The sequence below is a fragment of the Balaenoptera borealis genome (assembly GCF_965194805.1).
Source record: "Balaenoptera borealis genome assembly, chromosome: 20".
NCBI lineage: Eukaryota > Metazoa > Chordata > Mammalia > Artiodactyla > Balaenopteridae > Balaenoptera > Balaenoptera borealis.
Window position 1 is genome coordinate 40,021,164 of NC_138879.1, and position 18,750 is coordinate 40,039,913.

An 18,750-nucleotide genomic window follows, 5' to 3' on the forward strand; every position below is an offset into this window, starting at 1 on the left:
GCTTTGGGGATTCCGGATAACCCTGGGGTCTCGCACGGGCGCTGCAAATGGGAGTGCACTCCAGAGAAGTCGCGCCCCAGATCCCGTCCCGGGTGCCGCCTGTCCCTCTGCTAAGAGCGGCAGGACGCCGTGCCCCAGGCCGGGTGCGTTTCCCCGGACCGCGGAGGCGTTACCTCGGAGAAAGGCTTGGCCTGGGGCTGATGCGGGCCCGAGCCTGGTCTCCTGGGAATCTCAGCGGTTTCACTGCGCCCACTCGCACCTTCCGCCGCGTGGGCAAACCTCCGGGCAAAGGGCCCCGCAGCTCGGGTTCTCCCAGGCCGAGCTCCAGCCCGGCCGGGAGGGCCCCGCGGATCCCGGGCGCTGGCCTGGGCAGGCGTTCCCGAAGCCTCGGGGCTCGGGCCGTCCAGTTGAGGGACTTGGAGGGGTCCAGGTGTTGGGAGAGAAGCGGAGTGCCCCCCGGGGGATTTCTCTGGTGGGAACCAGGCTTGGCAAGAACGGTCGCGCGCAGTGTCGCTCAGGCGCTGGGCCGGGGGCTCAAGGGGCTCGGGCGCACACTCCGCACCTCGGCCCGCGCCTACCTGAGCATCCGGTCCACCTCCGCCCGCTGCTCCGCCGCCTCCTCGGTGTTGAGGGCTTGCAGCTCCTTGAGGATGGGAGGGGTGTCATAGTCGTCCCCGTCCTCGGAGCCCTCGTCCCCGGACAGACGGCCCTTGGCGTGGCCGTTCGTGAGAGTATGGAAGACCGGCTTGGTGTCCGGCTCGGCCCCGCTCCCAGGGGACAGGGGCAGCGTCTCCAGCTTCACCCCGAAACTCGGGGATGGCAGCAACTCCTCCAAGGCCTGGACCAGCACCTCCTTGGTGACCCCGGAGCTCAGCAGGGCGCTCAGGAGTTCTTGCTGGAGCGACGTGAGCTTGGACACCATTTTCCAAGGACAGAAAAAGAAGGGGGTGAGGGGGTGAGGGGGTGAGGGGGTGAGGGGGTGGGTGGGTGCGAGAGAGGAGGGTGGAGGGGAGTTTCACAAGCGAACCCCAAGTCCAGGAACCCCCCCACCCTTCAGCCTCCAAACACCTGTTACTCCCCGGGGTCCGGAGTCTCCTCCGAGAGGAGTCAGAAAACTTCTAACTTGCCATGATCGCCACCATTAGGCCATATAAGATATGCAAATTAGTGGGGAGGGCCCGGCTTTCGGCCAGATGCAAATGGTCGTGGGGAGGGGGGAAAACCGAGAGAGGGAGAGCGTGAGGGGCAGACGGGGAGAGCAGGAGACCCGGGCCGGGAGCGGGGCTGCCAGGGTCCATTGTACTCACGCCAGGGGGCTGAAGAGATTCTTGTCCTGGTTCTGTTTATCAGCCAAACTTTAGCTGACCTTTGGACTTGTTAAACAAGTAGCTTGCAGCCTAGTGTGGAAGGCTCCGGGACTTTTCCACCGGCTGCGGGTCCGGCTTTAGTCCGGAGAGAAGAAGAAACTGCGCTTCGGGGGTTCAGGTGAGAGCTGGAGGAAGCTGGGGTGCTCTTGGAAGAAGGAGATGGAGGGGGATGCGAAGAGCAGAGACCCTCCGACGCGTCCCAACCGACGCAGGCGATGGGCCGGGAGAGCCAGGCGGGCGGAGGATAAACTGACCGCAGGGGAATGGACGCGGAGACCTGGGGGAAATGGGACGTATTAGGTGGGGTGAGTGTGGGTTGCGGGGGCGGGGGTCCCATTTACTTCTACCTGAGCTACCGCTCTGAGGACCCCAGGCCCTCACCAGCTGGGTCTAGCGGTTTGGATTTGCAGAACTGCCGGCCCGGGAGCGTAGGAAAGCGGGAAGGAGGCCCGGAGAACACTTGGGAGGAGGCACCGACTAATTTATGACCAGAGGGAGTAGCCGAAGTTGAGCTCCCCCATAAGCGGGGCTGCACCAGCACCCAGACTGGCCGAGCCGTGGAAAGCTGGACGCCTGGGCCACTGGGTTCCCCGGTTTAAACCAGGACTATCAAAGCGCCTCCGCTTTCGGGGCAAAACTAGGATTGCTGGGCCTTCCTTTCTGGCAGTGAAAGCAAAGCTTGGCCTGCAGCTGGATGGACAGTTGGAGCTGCATGTTCTCTGGGCCCACTGACTTCTGGTTTATTCGCAGCTCCAGGACACAGCGGTTCCCGGGGCCAGGGGCGGCGCTCTGCAGAGGCGAGGTCAAGGTGGCCCTGGCAGGCGTCTCCCACGCCAAGTTGGGAAGGCGCGGAGTAAGCCGCTGGGGGAAAGAAGTATTTTTCCACGCCGGCCTGGCCCAGGAAGGAAGCCGGGAACCTTTCAGCGCTATCGGAGTTTCACCTGCCTCTCCCTGAGGCGTCCAGGGGAAGGAAGGATGCAGGAGTCGCACCCAGACCTACAGGCTGGACCGGACCTGCAGAAGAACAGGGGCTTTTTAGGATCCATCGCTCACAGTCCCATAGTTCCTGGGGCAGAGAACACCCCCTTCCCCTCTCTAAGCCTCAGGTTCATCATCTGTGAAATATCGAAACCTAAAGTGCAGGGGATGGGGCATTGTACACAATGAATGAGACCACCTGTGAAACCCTGTGGTCTAACAATAGTGTTCACACTTTTCCTTCCGGGAAGGTAGGAAGCCAGTTCCTAGTAGTAAAATCTAGCCCCTCTGGAGGTTTAGGATTCTCAGAATCAGGCAGATCCAGTGCTGGGGTTGGAGGGACCGGGAGATTCAGAATGAGCAGGCAATTTGCAAAGGAGCTTCTAAGCAAATTCTCCTCCCTTCCCACCTTTAAAAGACAATTAGGAGGAAGGGGGGAATTTCAGCACGGGTGGGGTGGGGAGGGTCTGCAGTCCTGTCTGCTTGTTTCAGGATCAAATCTCCCAGGTGTATGAGGGCTGAAACTCCAGATGTGGCTGATCCAAGTCAGGCTGCTAAGGAGCTAGGCTGCCTCTTTTAAATACAGGGTCTGCTCCACACGCCTGGGCGACCCATGAGAAAGGGGTGGTTGTATGCACAGAGCTCTGGGGGACCTTTACACCGTCTCAGTGTCTTTCCCGGAGAGAGGGGTAATAAGTTCATAGAAACGAGGGCTCTTCATTTCACCTTATTGTCTTCTAGTTTGTTGTGACATACGGCAGATCCTTGGCCCTCACAATTCAGCCCAATGGGAGAACATTTTCTGCCTACCCAGCTCCCCTCAACGGGGATAATGAAGTGTTCAGAGTAAATGTCCCTGGAGAACAATCGCTTTTTCTCTGTCTCTCACTTACTATCAGGATAGAAGCAGTCAAGTGTAATGAAGATCAGTTTCTGTGTTTAGCTGGAAAACCCATTAAAAAACCAGCCATCACTTCCCTTTTACCAACAAAGCTTTGATTTGTAGTTCCAACTGCTGTGTTCCCCGTCTGACTCTCAAGCTTCCTTACCTCTCAAAATTCAGGTGTCAGAAAACCCATTCTTCCCCCTACCCCAAGCCAACTATGGGAATGTACAGGAAGTTGCACAGAGTACAGGGAAACTTCCTATGCGTGTCCAGGTAATCTGGCTATTAATATCCAGCAACTTCCTGTAACTCTCCTGTCCAGATCTACCTTGTATATACCACCTGATGCAACATGGGTGCTCACCAACCAAGTAACTGCAACTGTGCATCTGTGAGCAGATCCAATATCTACCCCTTCGTATGGAAATTTAAAAAGAAAAGTGTAAGTATCCCACTTTTCTTTTCAAGGATGTGGGTCACAAATGCTAACCAAATGAGTTATCACAGAAAACCCTTTGGTTAAGCTTCCCCCAAACAGAGGAAGCCAGAGTACAGCTGAAAAACCCTTGTTTATGCTTCACACAAGATAAAGTAGTGACGGGCTGATATAGTAGCCCCATTTTAAAGAAATGGGAAAAGAAGACATAGGACACTTTAAGGAGGTGGCTTGGAGCTACTGTAATAAGTTAATGGAAGGGTTGAGATTGGGGCTCAGGACTTTTGAGCAGGGCTTTAGGATGAAAGAGGAAGGGCTCCAGTTTTACTGCTTTGGGAGATGGGAAGTTAAAAGGGGGAATTCTGCTGTGATTCCACGGCAGAGAATAGAGAGCAGATGTTGGAGTCAAACAGACCTAAATTTGGGTTCTCCAATCTGCTTAGCCAGCTGTGCAACTTGGGCACATTATATAATCTTTCTGAGCCTCAGTTTCCTTAGGTGGAAAATAATGATAATACTCTACTGTGTTTTTGTGAAGATTAAATGAGTTAGTAGCTGCAGGTTTCTGGATATGATATGTTTAGAAAGAGGCAGCACATCATGAAAACACGCCAAGAAGTGAGGCGGCCGATCTCTTTGGTCTCTTTTATTCCCAGCTTGTTTTTTTAAGAGTTACTGAATTCAAAGAGACTGCATTAGGTTCTTCTACTCAAACAATGAATTCGCTGCTCAAATCCCAAGATTTTCTATAGGAAATGTAGTCCCTGGTCCAAGATAATTTAAAATCCAGATGGCTCATTACTGTGTGAAGGTTTTCCGGGCACTACCTTGGAAGTTTCACAGAATGGCAAGTGTGATTGCCATGGACTCAGTCTCTCCTGTAACTTCACGGCATAAAGGATATTTCTTTCCTGCTCTTGTGCACACAGTCTTCCCCCTACTTTCCAGGCTTACCCTGATTTGCTTACAGCAGGGAGAGCCTGGTCCTCTCCGTTCCCTGCTGCTCTACTCTCCAAGGCTTTCACATTGATTTGGGAGAGTCTCTAGAAGGCCTCAAAATGAAATAATCTCTAGAGTAAAACGTGAATACAGCCCTACCCTAGTCTGAAGGAGGTTGGGGGCCTTATTGTTGGAGAGCGGTGCTGCAGCCTAGAGAACATTCTAGACTGTGGTGTTAGAGCCTGAGTTTCCAGCTCTAGATACAACACTCTTTTTGGGATAACTCTTGACCTCCAAAGGCTTGGCTGAGCACCTTTTCTGATTCTGCTTTTGAAAAATGGCCAATTGGTCTGGATGACCATTTAAGTTCCCTAACTTTTCTATGATTTGAAATTCCGGAATTAGCAGGGTGTCCGTTTCCAGGCCTTTGGGCTGATGATCCATGAGCTCAGGCCAGAACTCTGGGTAGTGCTGGACGTGGGACTGTTGACTTGCCTGTGAGGAAAGACACCACGGACAGTAAGCTCCAAGAGGGCAGGGACCATTTCACGCCTTACTCTTCAATGCCCGGAGAGGTGTCTGATCCATAAGAGATGCTCAGTGAAGCCCTTGTTGAATAAATGAAAAAGTGATCATCCCTGCATGATGCCATTAAGGGTGATTTTTGTGCCCTTATTTATACTTCTCAATTTTCCAAGTTGTCAGCAATGAAGTTGTAGTTTAAATACCTTTCCCAGACGCAAAAGGGTATATATTGTGTGATTCCATTTATATGAAGTTAAAAAGCAGGAAAAATGAATCCATGGTGATAGAGGTTAAAATTGAGGTTATTGGGGGATGTATTCACAGGGATGGGTAATGAGGGAGCTTTCTGGGGTGCTGAAAAAGTGCTGTATCTTGATCAGAATGGTGGATACATCATCAGGCTACACATTTAGTATTTGTGCATGTTGCTGTAAATGATAACTTAGTAAAAAGTAAATAAACAATTCCAAAGTGTAAAATGTAAACATTGGCAGCCATCTCCTTAGTGCCCCCTCTGTTTACAGTTGATGTGTGGCCCTGTACATTCTTCCCCATTCGCCACGTGTAGTTTATCACCACTGAAACTTACAGACTAGCATATTCCAGGGGTGGGCAAACTTTTTCTACAAAGGGCTAGATAGTATTTTAGGCTTTGTGGGCTTATACTCTGTCACAACTACTCAACTCTGCTCTCACAGACAATACGTAAATGATTTGTATGGCTATGTGCCAATAAAACCATTTTTAAAAACAGCTGGGTGGCTGGATTTGGCCTGTGGGCCACCGTTTGTCAACCCCTAGATAAAGCACCTGTGTAGGTAGAGATCCATATATCTGAAAGAGACCTGAGAGGCATCTCACTTCACTTCTTCATCGCTGGGATGAAGAAGCAGATTCAGGGAGGAGAAATGACTTTCCCAAGAGATCAATATTAGCACAGGGCACTGGGGAGATCCTGGTTTTGGAGTCAAATAGAGCCGTTGTTTGTGGGTGTGGCTTTGGGCAAGTTACTTAATTTGAGTCTTTATATTATCACCATGTGTCAACGGTGATAATAATGGAATTTCTATCTCCTAGGGTTATTGGAAGGATTAAATTAGATAACACAGCAAAACACCTTGTAGGGGGGCTGGCACAGCTGGACTTGGTTTCAAATCAAGTGCTTTCTCAATCATAGCACACGGCTCACGGGCTCCCTCCCGCCTCCCTTCCTTCCCTCCTCCTAAAGGCACGACTTCTGGTGTAAGTTCACTGACAAACACCACCGGGTGTCTACTACCTGTGAAGTCCTTCAGGGACAGCTACAAGCTTGTGACAAATGGATGCAGGAAGATCTCAAGTACTACCACCCCAGCCCTCAACTTCCTTTCTAGAGATCCCTTCCAGCCCTGCGCTTTTATTTCCCAAACAAGCCGCTATCAGATGATCTTCGCCAGGAAAACTCCTAAGGGTAGAGGAGATTTCTCTCATTTTGATTCAACAACCTACCTCCTTCTGCCGGTTCATTTTTAGAAATAGGGTGTTCCCAGGAGCTTGTAAAAGATTAAATTAAAAATGAGAGACCTAGTATGATATTAAACTACTAAATACTACACCTGGCATAGACAGCCTTCACTCTGGAGCAATAATCTAGCCCTTCTACTACTACACCCATGAAAAGTGAGATTGGCAGGGGCCCAGCACACACCAGGGGCTCCATAAGTGTTTATTGAATCAACGATATGGGCCAGGCTAGTGTTCAGAAAAGAAAGAAAAGCGATACTCTTTACTAAGATTTCCCGGACTCTGCTTTAGGATTAACATTCAAAGAAGTGTTAGCGAGGTGTCTTTGCTATACTCTCCCCTGTATTCCTCCCACAAACCTGTGAGCTGGGCAGCGTCAGCCCCGCTTTAATGATGACGAAATAGAGGCTTTAAAAGCGTAAGGATTGGCCCAAGGACCCACAAACAGTTAAGGAGTGGACCTTGGCCTTGAACTGAGGACCTCCTAATTCCATATTAAGTGCCTTCCTTCTGGTTCTTTTGCATCTTTCAAACCCAAACAGAGGAGGGAGCATATAGAAGCACCCTGAACAGTCTCAGTGAAGAGAAATCTCGTGATTGTGTGAGTGTGTGTCTGTGTGTGTGTGTCTCTGTGTGTGTGTGTTTGTGTGTGTGAGAGAGAGAGAGAGAGAGAGAGGGATCAAAGTCTTCTTTCCTGTCTGAGGACATACCAACCACGTAAAAAGCTATAACATTTGCACAGCGTTTTATGATGTGCAAAGAGCTTCCTCCTCATTTGATCCTCAAAATACTCTTGCAAAGAAGGCAAGGCAGGCATTAGTATTCACATTTCACAGACGAGAAAACTGAGATTCAGAAAGGAAAAAGGACCCACTGAAGATTCCAGAACCACCCTCTATTTTTTTAAAAAATAAACTTATTTATTTAATTTTATTTTTGGCTGCGTTGGGTCTTCGTTGCTGTGCACAGGCTTTCTCCAGTTGCGGTGAGTGGTGGCTACTCTTCGTTGTGGTGTGCAGGCTTCTAACTGCGGTGGCTTCTCCTGTTGCAGAGCATGGGCTCTAGGTGCGCGGGCTTCAGCAGCTGTGGCTCGTGGGCTCTAGAGCGCAGGCTCAGTAGTTGTGGCGCACGGGCTTAGTTGCTCCGCGGCATGTGGGATCTTCCCGGACCAAGGCTCGAACCCATGTCCCCTGCATTGGCAGGCGGATTCTTAACCACTGCGCCACCAGGGAAGTCCCAGAACCACCCTCTATTGACCCAAGTCTTCTGAAGCTGGACTCCACTGTCCTCTCCCCAATATTGTGTTTGTACAATGACAAGATTAGTACAAGGCACAGCCCAGGAATAGATACAATACAATATCTAAGAATTAGACAAAATAAGATACCCCAATTCTAGTCCCAAGGTCATGCTCAAGCAATGGAGAGCTGGAAGGATGCCAGGCAAGAAATTGGGTCCACTCCACGAGTTAGGAACCACTACCCACTTGGTGTCACCCTGTGCCTCCCCACCTGCATCTCCTCTCCTCCCATGGTGGACCCGCCCCTGCTCTGCTTAGTGCTGTCTGGTCAGGAGTGCTGTCTGTGACATGCACTTAGGCATGAGAGTGGCCACTGGGCCTCAGGTAAGGGAGGACCAAGGTCTTCTTTAATGCTCTGGTGACTAGACACAGACACTGCTCCCAGCCCTGGGGGTGAAGAGCATGCAGCGCTGCTGAGACAAAGCAGCAAACATTTACTGAGCACCTACTGGGTGCTAGGCACTGCGGTAGGTGTCTAGCACTGCTGGGATGAATGTGATTTAATTCCTGCTCTGAAGGAGTTGGTTTTATAGGGGGGGAGATAGACACATATACACTCACTTCTATTGCTAGACAGGATGGAGCAGCCTTTACAATAAGCACGGTGCTGATGGCTTCACATAAAGCATCTCATTTATTCGTAACAGCCCCATGAGACAGTACTATTATTCTACTTTTAGTTTTCTCAATTTATGCTCAGAAAGCTCAAGATTTACATTGAGATTTAGTGCTGTCTGGCTTCAAACATTTTCTGTACCTGCCGAGAGGCAGAAATGACAGGGGGACTCAGTGTGGGACTTGGAGTCAGGATGATCTGGGTTTGCAACCTGTCTCTGCTGCTTCCTAGATGTGACCTTGGGCAAGTTTCCACTCTGAACGTCAGTTTCTTCAGCGGTAAAAAGGAAAACAGTATAGAATTTGGCAGGAAAGATAATATATGTAAATCGCCTGGCACAATAAATAATTAGAAGCACATGCTAATAATAGTAGGGGAACCAGCCAAGTTCTATGGGGGCTCAGATGCCTTGAAGGATAAGTAGGACTTTGACAACAAGAACTCAGAGAACATTTCAGGCAGAAAAAAGCATTGAGCAGAGGCTTGCAGGCATGAAAGTAGGTGAGGAGGTGATGGGGGCAGAGGGCAAGCTGAGTTGTCTGGACCATGGAGGGATCTTGCTAATGATGATGCTGGGAAGTTAGGGCAGGGCTGATCACGAGTAAACACTGGATGCCAGGCCTGGGGCTCTGAACTTCTCTCCTTAGGCAATGAGGAGTCTTGGAAAGTTTCCAAAGGAGTGTGTGTGTGTGTGTGTGTGTGTGTGTGTGTGTGTGTGTGTGTGCCGTTATTTATTGATAATTTCTTGTTTAGAATGCTTATAACAACAACAGTAGCACTGCTATTTATTAAGTGCCTACCTCACTGTGCTAAATGATTTCCACTATTGTACCGTATAATCTTCACAGTAATCTGAGGTTACTCTCATTGCCTGCATTTTACAGATAAGACAATTGAGTGAAGTAATTAAATATGAGGCTCTGGAGCCAGAGTGCCAGGATTCAGATTTTGAGTTCACAACTCACAAACTGTGTGCCCCCGGGCAAATTCCTAAAACCTCCCCATGCCTCAGTGTTCCCATCTTTAAAATGGGGACAGAGATGACATCTACCCAATGAGGAAGTTGTAAAGAGTAAATGAGTCAATACATGTAAGGTGCTTAGTAAAGGAGTAGCTGTCAATAGCTCTCAATAATTCTTAGCTGTGATGATTATTATCGTCCAAAGTGACACACCTAGGGAGAACGCGGCCCTGTGTGTTCCCTGATGGATTCCCTTCAGGGAGCCTTTGCCCTTCTCCAGGCAGGTGAGTGACGGTCTGCAGTGGAGCAGGAGCAGAGGGGATAGAAACCAGGGCACCGAGGAGGGTTGTCGCAGAAGGAGCCTCTTCAAAGATGCTGATGGTGCATCCACCCCAGCATCCATCCACCGGGGGCCTCGGGAGGGGCGAGGCACCACACAGCACACAGGAGGAGGCCAAGAAGTCCAGCATCTTACCAGAAGCCACAGTGGAGCAAAGGGAAAGTTCAGAAATAAGCAGAGGAAGACCGAGACACCCCCATCCCCAACCCCCTTACCCTGCCAGCACCTTGTTAATCTCCACTTCTGCACCTTCTCACCTGCCGTTTCCTCCACCTGGAAGGGCGCCTTCCAGCCAAACCAGATTCTACAAACTTCCCTGAAAACTTGGTTTAAAATTCATGAGCTACAGGACTCTTTCCTGATTAGTTCTGTCCCTTCTAATAATTATTTTCCCCTGTAACCTTCTGGGATCAGCTGAGGGTTCAACTCCCCTTAGGAAGGCCCCACCCAACCCCAGGTTGAGCTCAGAGGTTCTCAGCTGAGGGTGGTTTGGCCCCTTGGGGAGACTTACCAATGACCGGCAGGACTGGCTTCATGGGTGCGTTTGAAGTTTAATGCTCTGTAGTTGCCATCTTGAATGCTTAATAATTTTATTTTTGAACTTTTGTTCATCAGGGCAGCCTGATGGGAAAATGGAGCGTGTGCGGGGGTCTTGGCACCTCAGCTCAAGAGGCCCCGCCTCCCGCTGCCTCCTTGACTTTCTGGGGTGGGTTTGGGGCTCCAGCTTCTGGCCCCGCCAGGCCTGTTTCTCCCTAACTCCCATCCAGCCACCACCGCTGCCCTCTGCACCCTTAAGGGGCCTGGTGTGGGCATGGCAGCTTGGGATAGGGTGCTGGAGTCCCATGGCATCTCAGGGACATGACGGTGGCCATCCCTGATCCAAGCTGGAAGGGTCTGTCTGCCACGGGTTGGAGCAGTACCCCTGGGAAGGGGAGATGCCTGACCTGACTTCCACGCCCTCAGCTGGGGCACGATGCATTGGTCCAGTGGCTGGTCAAGGGGGAAACTGGCAGCTGGTGGGCTGGGTGCCCATGTGTGTACTGAATCACAGGGTGGGGGAGAGAAATTAATTAAAAATTAAATTCTATTTAGTTTTTAATTAAATAGAAAATTAAAAAACAGGGAGAGAAAGAGAGAGAGAGGGAGAGAAAACAAGAGAGGGAGGATAGACCACAAAAGAAATGAAAAATCTTTGTATTTTAGATCTTTAATGACACTTTTTTTCCTGTGTTTTGAATAAGGGAGCCTCACGTTTTCATTTTACACTGGGCCTCACAACTTATGTAGTTGCTCCTGACGTCTGGAGACACTGTGTATCGTCATGGCAGGGGGTTCTTACGACATCCAGTGGGTAGAGGCCACAGATGCTGCTAAACGTCCTACAGTGCACAGGACATTCCCCAGAGAACAGAGGAAGATCTGGTCCAAAGTGTCAATAGGGCCGAGCTTGAGAAACCCAGGCTATTTGTTCTTCCTTTCTGCTCCCAGCATCCTCTGTGCTCATCTCTGCCCCAGCTCTTTGCCTGTGTTGTTGAATTGACCTCACCACCTGTCTAGACCAGAAGCCCTTCAAAAGCAGGGTTGCATGTTCACTAATCTTTGTGTCTCCGGGACCAAATGCAGCATTGGCACAGAGTAGGTCCTCAATACTCACGGGTGGGACCAGCTGGCAGGGCCTACGAACCTACCTGATCACATTTTAACCTATTATTTTGTGTCTGTTGGAAGCACGAATCCACGCTATTCTAAATCATTACGTGATTGTATGTTTTCTCTCCCCTAAGTGGATTGTAAATCTCTACAGCACAGGAAATAAACTTTCCACATTTTCTGTTTTGCTCAGTGGTGCTTAGAACAGTACACAGCAGGCCACAGGCACTCTGTAAGTGCTTGCTTACTAACTCCGTGTGCTCGGTGCTCCCTCCACCTTTCTGCATGTCCAAGGCCCAGAATACACTCACTTATTCATTCATTCAACAAACATCTATTAAGCATTTACCATATGTGACATGCTTGGGACTGAAAGATGTTAAAGATACAATTCCTACCCTCAAGAAGTTCAGTCAGACCAGGGAGTCAGAGGGTGTTTTAACTCAGCATAATTAAGCATCACGGTGGCTGTGAAATTAGCCTTTGGAAGACAAAGGATAAAAAAGAGAAGATCCAGGGACTTCCCTGGTGGTCCAGTGGATAAGACTCTGTGCTCCCAATGCAGGGGGCCCGGGTTTGATCCCTGGTCAGGGAACTAGATCCCACATGCCGCAACTAAACATCCCTCACGCGGCAACGAAGATCCTGTGTGTGGCAACTAAGACCCAAAGCAGCCAAATAAATAAATAAATATTAAAAAAAAATAAAATGCCATTTTTCAAAAAAAAGAAAAAATAGAAGATCCAGTGACCCCGTTTCCAAGGAATCCCCCTAAGCCGTGTTTGGTCTAACTCAGTCACTTTCAGCCCTTGGTTTCTTGGCTTATTGAGTACCTATCTGTGTCAGGCACGATTCTCGATACTGGAGATACAGCAGCAAATGAAACAGATGAAGGCCCTGCCTTCACAGAGCTTTCACTGCAGCGAGGGCTGGGGACAGACAACCAAACCAATGAACGAGGGAGTACATCATATGTCGGGTGACAGTGTGCCATGGAGAAAAATCATAGGGTGGGGAAGGTGAAAGGGAGTGGGAGGACACTTGTAAGTGAGGGGTCTTCCCAGGGAAGACTTTTCAAATCAGTGACATAGGGCTGAGACTCAAACTCCACGTGGTCTGGTGACAGCTACTTCTCGGGATGTCAAGACTCAGCCCTCCTCACAGCTCAGGCCCTGTGTGTGCCTGGAAGCCCCCCTTCTGAGGGTAGTCAAGGCACTGACTGTACATAGGGATGAGCTGAACCAGGTATTATTAAATCTTAAGGGTCTTTTCTTTAAAACTGTAATCTGTAAATGTTTTCCCCGATTACTCCTCTCAGTTAAAAAGGAAAAAAGTTTGAGTCCCTCAATACCATTATTTGTATTAAGTAATTAACTTACCACATGTGCTACTGTACTGATATTTCATGCTCATTATAAACCAAAGACGAAAATTAAAAGGCCATGGAGTTAACATAAAAGTCAGATCCAGTATTTTCATCCTGTACCCGCAATATATCACCTTGTACACTCCCCTCTGGGACCCCTGCTCTAATGTATGAGAGTAGTCCATCTTATTTTATTTTATTTTTAAAATTTTTATTTATTTATTTATGGCTGTGTTGGGTCTTCGTTTCTGTGCGAGGGCTTTCTCTAGTTGTGGCAAGCGGGGGCCACTCTTCATCGCAGTGCGCGAGCCTCTCACTATCGCGGCCTCTCTTGTTGCGGAGCACAGGCTCCAGACGCGCAGGCTCAGTAATTGTGGCTCACGGGCCCAGTTGCTCCGCAGCATGTGGGATCTTCCCAGACCAGGGCTCGAACCCGTGTCCCCTGCATTGGCAGGCGGATTCTTAACCACTGCGCCACCAGGGAAGCCCCTTATTTTAATTTTTGATAAGCAGGAACCTGGCTACAGGTCAGCAGATATCTGCCTCTCCGGAATTAAGATTTGGAAAAAAGGGGAAATTGATTGGAGGTGTAGGATGAGAGAAAGGAAAAAAGGAAGAAAAGAAAAGGGGAATAATGAGAAAAAGAGATAAGATTAATAAAATTTTAAAAGGAAAGGAAGAAAGACAAAAGGGAAGAAAAGAAGGAAGGAAAAAGAGATGAAAGATAGGAAGGGAGAAAGGGTGAGAGAGAGAAAGAGAGAGAGAGAGAGGCAAAGAGTAAGGGGAAATGTCCCCAAGATTCCCCTGGACCGAGGCAGGGTGCATTCTCCCTGCCGGCCTTTGCCCAGACCTCACAGCGTTGTAAGAGTGTTCCGTCACAGTCTGTAGGCTGGACCTTGGCCTCTTTCCACACATTCAGAATCACCAGCTAATGAAGTGGATATTGTTTTCTGGTCCATCTCTCTCACCCTATGGCTAGTTCCCCTCCGTGGCCCTCACTTAGCAGTGGTGTCAGGAGTGATGGAGAGGCTGACCGTTTCCCATCCCTGTCCCGCACACCTCATTAACCTCTCCTTGCAGCTGGAGGTGACCATTACGGATTAGAAAAGCCGGCAGGCTCGTCAGAGAGCAGAGGCACCCACAGTTTCCCAGAAGTTCCTGACCCATGCGTTCTCTCCTGCAAGTCATGGGAGACAATCTTCTGGGTTATAGAGCCATTGGAAGAAAGCCATGTTCGCCGCTCTTAGAGAACCCTGAGCACTTTTTTTTTCTTTTCAGAGACTTGCTTTAAAAACAAAGGAACAGATCTAAAACATACAGCAACAAACTAGTGAATGTAACAGAAAAGAAGCAGATTCACTGATACAGAGAACTAACTAGTGTTTACCAGTGGAGAGAGGGAAGGGGGGAGGGGCACTAAAGGGGTAGGGGATTAAGAGGTACAAACTATTAGGTATAAATTAATAATAAGAATATTGTACAACACAGGGAATCTAGCATATATTTTATTACAACTAAAAAAATGATTAAGATTGTAAATTTTAAGTTATGTATGCTTTACCGCAATAAAAATTTAGAAAAAAAAAAAAAGGAATGAGACTAGGGCGCTTCAATATAGAACTAATTAGAGAATATAAAACAAAAGAATACAAAAATACTATACAAAATTATTCAAGAGGAAAACTCAAGCATTGTTTGTTGAATGAAATGTCCCTATTTCAAATTTGATCTAGCCCTGGGCCAGGAGGCATGTGATATTTGTTGAATGGATGAATAAATGAATGGTGAATTTTCATGATAGTCCTGTGATGATTCAAGGTGGGTAACGTCTTCAGGTAAACTGAGGAGACTGAGGCTCAAGAAGTTAAGTGCCCAAGGTCACACAGTGAGGAAGCAGGTGGCAAAGTCCTGTCCTCCACTGTCACGGGGGCACTTTTTTTTTTTTAATATATATATATATATTTTAAATTTATTTTATTAATTTATTTTTGGCTGTGTTGGGTCTTCGTTTCACTGCGAGGGCTTTCTCTAGTTGTGGCAAGCGGGGGCCACTCTTCATCGCGGTGCGCGGGCCTCTCACTATCGCGGCCTCTCCTGTTGTGGAGCACAGGCTCCAGACGCACAGGCTCAGTAGTTGTGGCTCACGGGCCTAGTTGCTCCGCGACATGTGGGATCTTCCCAGACCAGGGCTCGAACCTGTGTCCCCTGCATTAGCAGGCAGATTCTCAACCACTTCGCCAACCAGGGAAGCCCACGGGGGCACTTTTTCCAAGCAGTCCTTTTGTTTCCTTCGAGATCTGCCACTTGCCCAGATGCTCTGGTGAAGTCACCCCTCGAGGGCAATGGGATTTAGAGCATCTATACTGACCACATACAAGAAGACAGGTATGGTGTTGGGCACGGGCTGGGATGGAGGATTAGGCTGCCAAACTGAGCGTGCCCTCAGGAATGGCACAGCCCAACAGGTGTTCCTGGCGCCCACGACAACCCCACTGACCCTGAAGCACGTCATTTTCACCATTGTCTCCCATGTCTCATTATTAAACATTTTTCTAATCTATGTGAGTATTCACTTAAAAAAGCTTTTGTTTTCTAAGTTACAAAACTAATAAACATCACCATATGATCCAGCAATTCCACTTTTTGGTATATACCCCAAAGAACTGAAAGCAGGGATATTTGCACACAAATGTTCACAGCAGCACTATTCACAATAGCTCAGGTGTGGAAGCAACCCAAGTGTCCACAACCCAAGTGTCCACAGCCACCCAAGTGTCCACAGCAACTCAAGTGTCCACAGATGGATAAGCAAAATGTGATCTCTACATACAGTGGAATATTTTTCAGCTTTAAGAAAGGAAGGAAACTCCAGCAAATGCTACAACATGGATGAACCCTGAGGACATTATGCTAAGTGAAAGAAGTCAGTCACAAAAGGACAAATACTGTACGATTCCACTTACATGAGATACTGAGAATAATCAAATTTATGTATAGAGAAAGTAGAGTGATGGTTGAGGGGCAGGGGGAGTGGGGAATGGGGAGTTATTGTTTAACGGGTGCAGAGTTTCGGTTTTGCCAGATGAGAAAAGTTCTAGAGAAAGATGGTAGTGATGGTTGCACAACACTGTGAATGCACTTAATACCACTGAAGTGTACATTTAAGAATGATTAAGATGGTAAATTTTATGTTTGTTTTACCACAATTTTTAAAAACCTAACAAACATTACAAAAAATTAAAATGATCAAAACTGGATAAAGTAAGAGAGTCTCCTTTCTCACCTATTTACTACCTGCTTCCCAATCCCCAACTGCCTCTTTCTCTAAGCATTTGCTATTCAGTTTATCTGTTTCCTTCCTGTATGCCCACACAGGTGTGTGTGTGTGTGTGTGTGTGTGTGTGTGTGTGTGTTGTACTTAAAAAAACCAAAACAGGATCCCTGGTTCCTTCTTTTCCGTTGCTTACTTCTCAAGGGCTGCCCAGAGGAACATTCAAGCCCACAGGCAGTGGGACAGATTGCTGGGTCTGAATTTCTATTCCATCCCTTACCGACTGACACCAGGGGCTAGTGACTTAACCTCTCTAGATCTCAGTTTCCACATCTGAAAATGGGTACACTATTATTGTTGGGACTTAATAAAAAGGAGAGTGGCAGAAGCTTGGCACGTAGGAAACATACAGTGAGGGCTGAGTGTGGTTGTTCTCTGGAAGTTTCTTCCTTGACCTGGGCTCTGCGAGCAATCAGGGTTCAGGGAAGTCTGCAGCCAGGGAGGGGAGGGAGGACCTTGTAGGAGGTGCTATGCGCATACTTGCAACACGTGTTTCATCTTTCTGCAGAGGGTCTAGCTAGGAACAAGTTATCTTTGTCTTTCTAGCAATCGAGAGCAGCTGTTACAATACAGATATCCTTTTCAAAATAGTAGATCCCTGGAGTGAAAACTCAAAATGTAAACTTTAAGAAGAGGTGACAGAGCAGAATCCAGAAAATATTTAGGACCCGGAGCACGTGGATTGGTAATTTTAGGAAGATACTGGGGTAGTAGATTACGTGAAACACTTGGAGTCAAGATGCCCAAGTTCAAGTTCTACCCTATAGGAACATATAACCTTGAGTCATACATACTATAAACTTTGCAAGCCTCAGTTTCCTTGTCCAGAAAGTGGGCATCATATTTCACAGCATATAGGATTACTGTGAGGATTAAAGGGATATAGTATGCAAAAGTGCTTTTCAAACCATAAAGCGCTAAGCAGATGCAAATGATTATTTCTGACTTTTTGTGACAATGGATTTGTGTCAATGTCCTGCCACACAGGCCTGTGCAGTACCAAAATCTTTTTTTATTTTTTAAAAATGAAAATAACTTTCTTGTTTTTTGTTCTCGGTAATATATAATCATTGCAAAAAATTAAAGCAAAATGAGAAAGTACAATTTTCCTTAATCACAGCCGCTGTTGACACTTTGAAATCTTTATTTATTTAAAGAGATTTCAATATATTAAATGAAGAAAAGGTTTCAAACATTTTTATAGTATGATCCTAGTTATGGCTTATGAATTACTCCCAATCAAGTATCAGTGATGGGAAGAAACATGCAAGTTACCAATTAAGATCATACGATCTTTTAAGACTTGTATAATCTGGAAATGCTATCAATTATTTATAAAGAGTCTTCATGTATTTAAATTAGAATAATGTACTAGTTAGGACCTAGGTTCTACCTGGGTAAAAATGGAGATAACATAGTGTAAATTCATAGTTTTGGTGAAGATTAGAGAACGCACAGTGTTGTCACAGACTGAGCCTTCAGTAAATGTTAGTTGCTCTTATTGTCAATAATAATACATTATGGTTATTTTGTCCCCTGCTTCTGATGACAATTGAGTAGTTGATCTGACGAATCCATGATCACCTGAGATAAACAAAGTAGACGAACTAGGATTCTCAATTTACAAGGTTTGAAGGTAGAGCGGAAGTAAGGATGATTGTAGGAAGACTCTTCGAAGGTCAGGGAGTGACGGATAGTACCTGGTAGGTAGTCAAGGCTAGGCAATGGTCCTGGGACTTCTAACCTGTGTTTACCACCGTGGCTTCTTTGGTCTAAACTTTAACTACTATTACTGAGATTTCATGTGACTTTCTCCCCATCTCCCTGTCCAAAGCTTCTTTAGTGCTATTGCCAGACTTGCTAATGTGTGAGGGAACAGTACTTTTCTTCCCTCTGCCAAAGATGGGAAACTTATTACAGGAACTATCTCATAAGTCCAGAACAGAGCATGTGTTTTCCATTTAATCTAATTCTAAAGTCTTTCCCCTGCCCCTATCAGATAGAGGTTATTAACATGTGGTACATGCAATGCCTGGGACAGAATGAGAGGCAGATGTTTTTCTGAAGTTTAAAAGTTGCTTTTTAAAGCAGCATTTGCTACCACAGGGAATTTCTTCTGTATCACGGAAAACATACACACATACACCCCTCTCCCAGTTTTCAATGAATAACATTTGTGACTTTACCCACAACAAAAATGTGTCACCTTTTAGGTGGTCTTTGAGGTTTACCTTTTAAAAACTATTTCAAGGAGCTAAGTTTTGGTTTTGCTTTTTTCCTCTGGTCACTGCTGACTAAGGACTCCAGGCTGTTTACACGGGAGAGCTTTAGATACGGTTATTTGTGTGGCATTGTATCAAGGCCTTCAAATATTTGCGGGGAGGTTTGGTGGAAAATGTCTAGGCCAGTGCAAATACTGCCGGCCCCAGAGAAATCCAGGAGGCTCAGAGGACCATTCCAGAACCCCTGGTCTGTCCTATTGTCCCTACGAGGAAACCCTCTGAATCTTTGTCAGACTGAATGAGCCCATTGAAGAGACTTATGTGGGTTCA

At 47.3% G+C, this 18,750-nt stretch overlaps 2 protein-coding genes and 1 long non-coding RNA gene across 8 annotated transcripts in view; 1 reads left to right on the forward strand and 2 right to left on the reverse strand.

Annotated features, from left to right (window-relative positions):
* The window catches only part of HNF1B (HNF1 homeobox B), a 53,651-nt gene extending 52,531 nt beyond the window's left edge, over window positions 1-1,120 (reverse strand). For 2 of the 6 annotated variants that reach the window (XM_082373960.1, XM_082373958.1), the window contains exon 1: window positions 579-1,114. In XM_082373960.1, coding sequence (XP_082230086.1) covers window positions 579-922 — 344 coding nt within the window. In that variant the 5' untranslated portion in view covers window positions 923-1,114. Of the gene's footprint in view, window positions 1-578 lie in introns of all 6 variants that reach the window. The other 4 variants (XM_082373963.1, XM_082373962.1, XM_082373961.1 and 1 more) reach the window with 4 other exon arrangements.
* Window positions 1,121-1,305: 185 nt separating this feature from the next.
* Window positions 1,306-5,616, forward strand: LOC309619141. Its single transcript, XR_014238766.1, has 2 exons — window positions 1,306-1,485; window positions 2,118-5,616. It is a non-coding gene; the product is annotated as an uncharacterized lncRNA (long non-coding RNA).
* The window catches only part of HEATR6 (HEAT repeat containing 6), a 137,886-nt gene continuing 120,629 nt past the window's right edge, over window positions 1,494-18,750 (reverse strand). The window contains exon 24 of the mRNA XM_082373930.1: window positions 1,494-1,644. The gene's annotated coding sequence lies outside the window, so the exon portion shown is untranslated. The remainder of the gene's footprint in view (window positions 1,645-18,750) is intronic.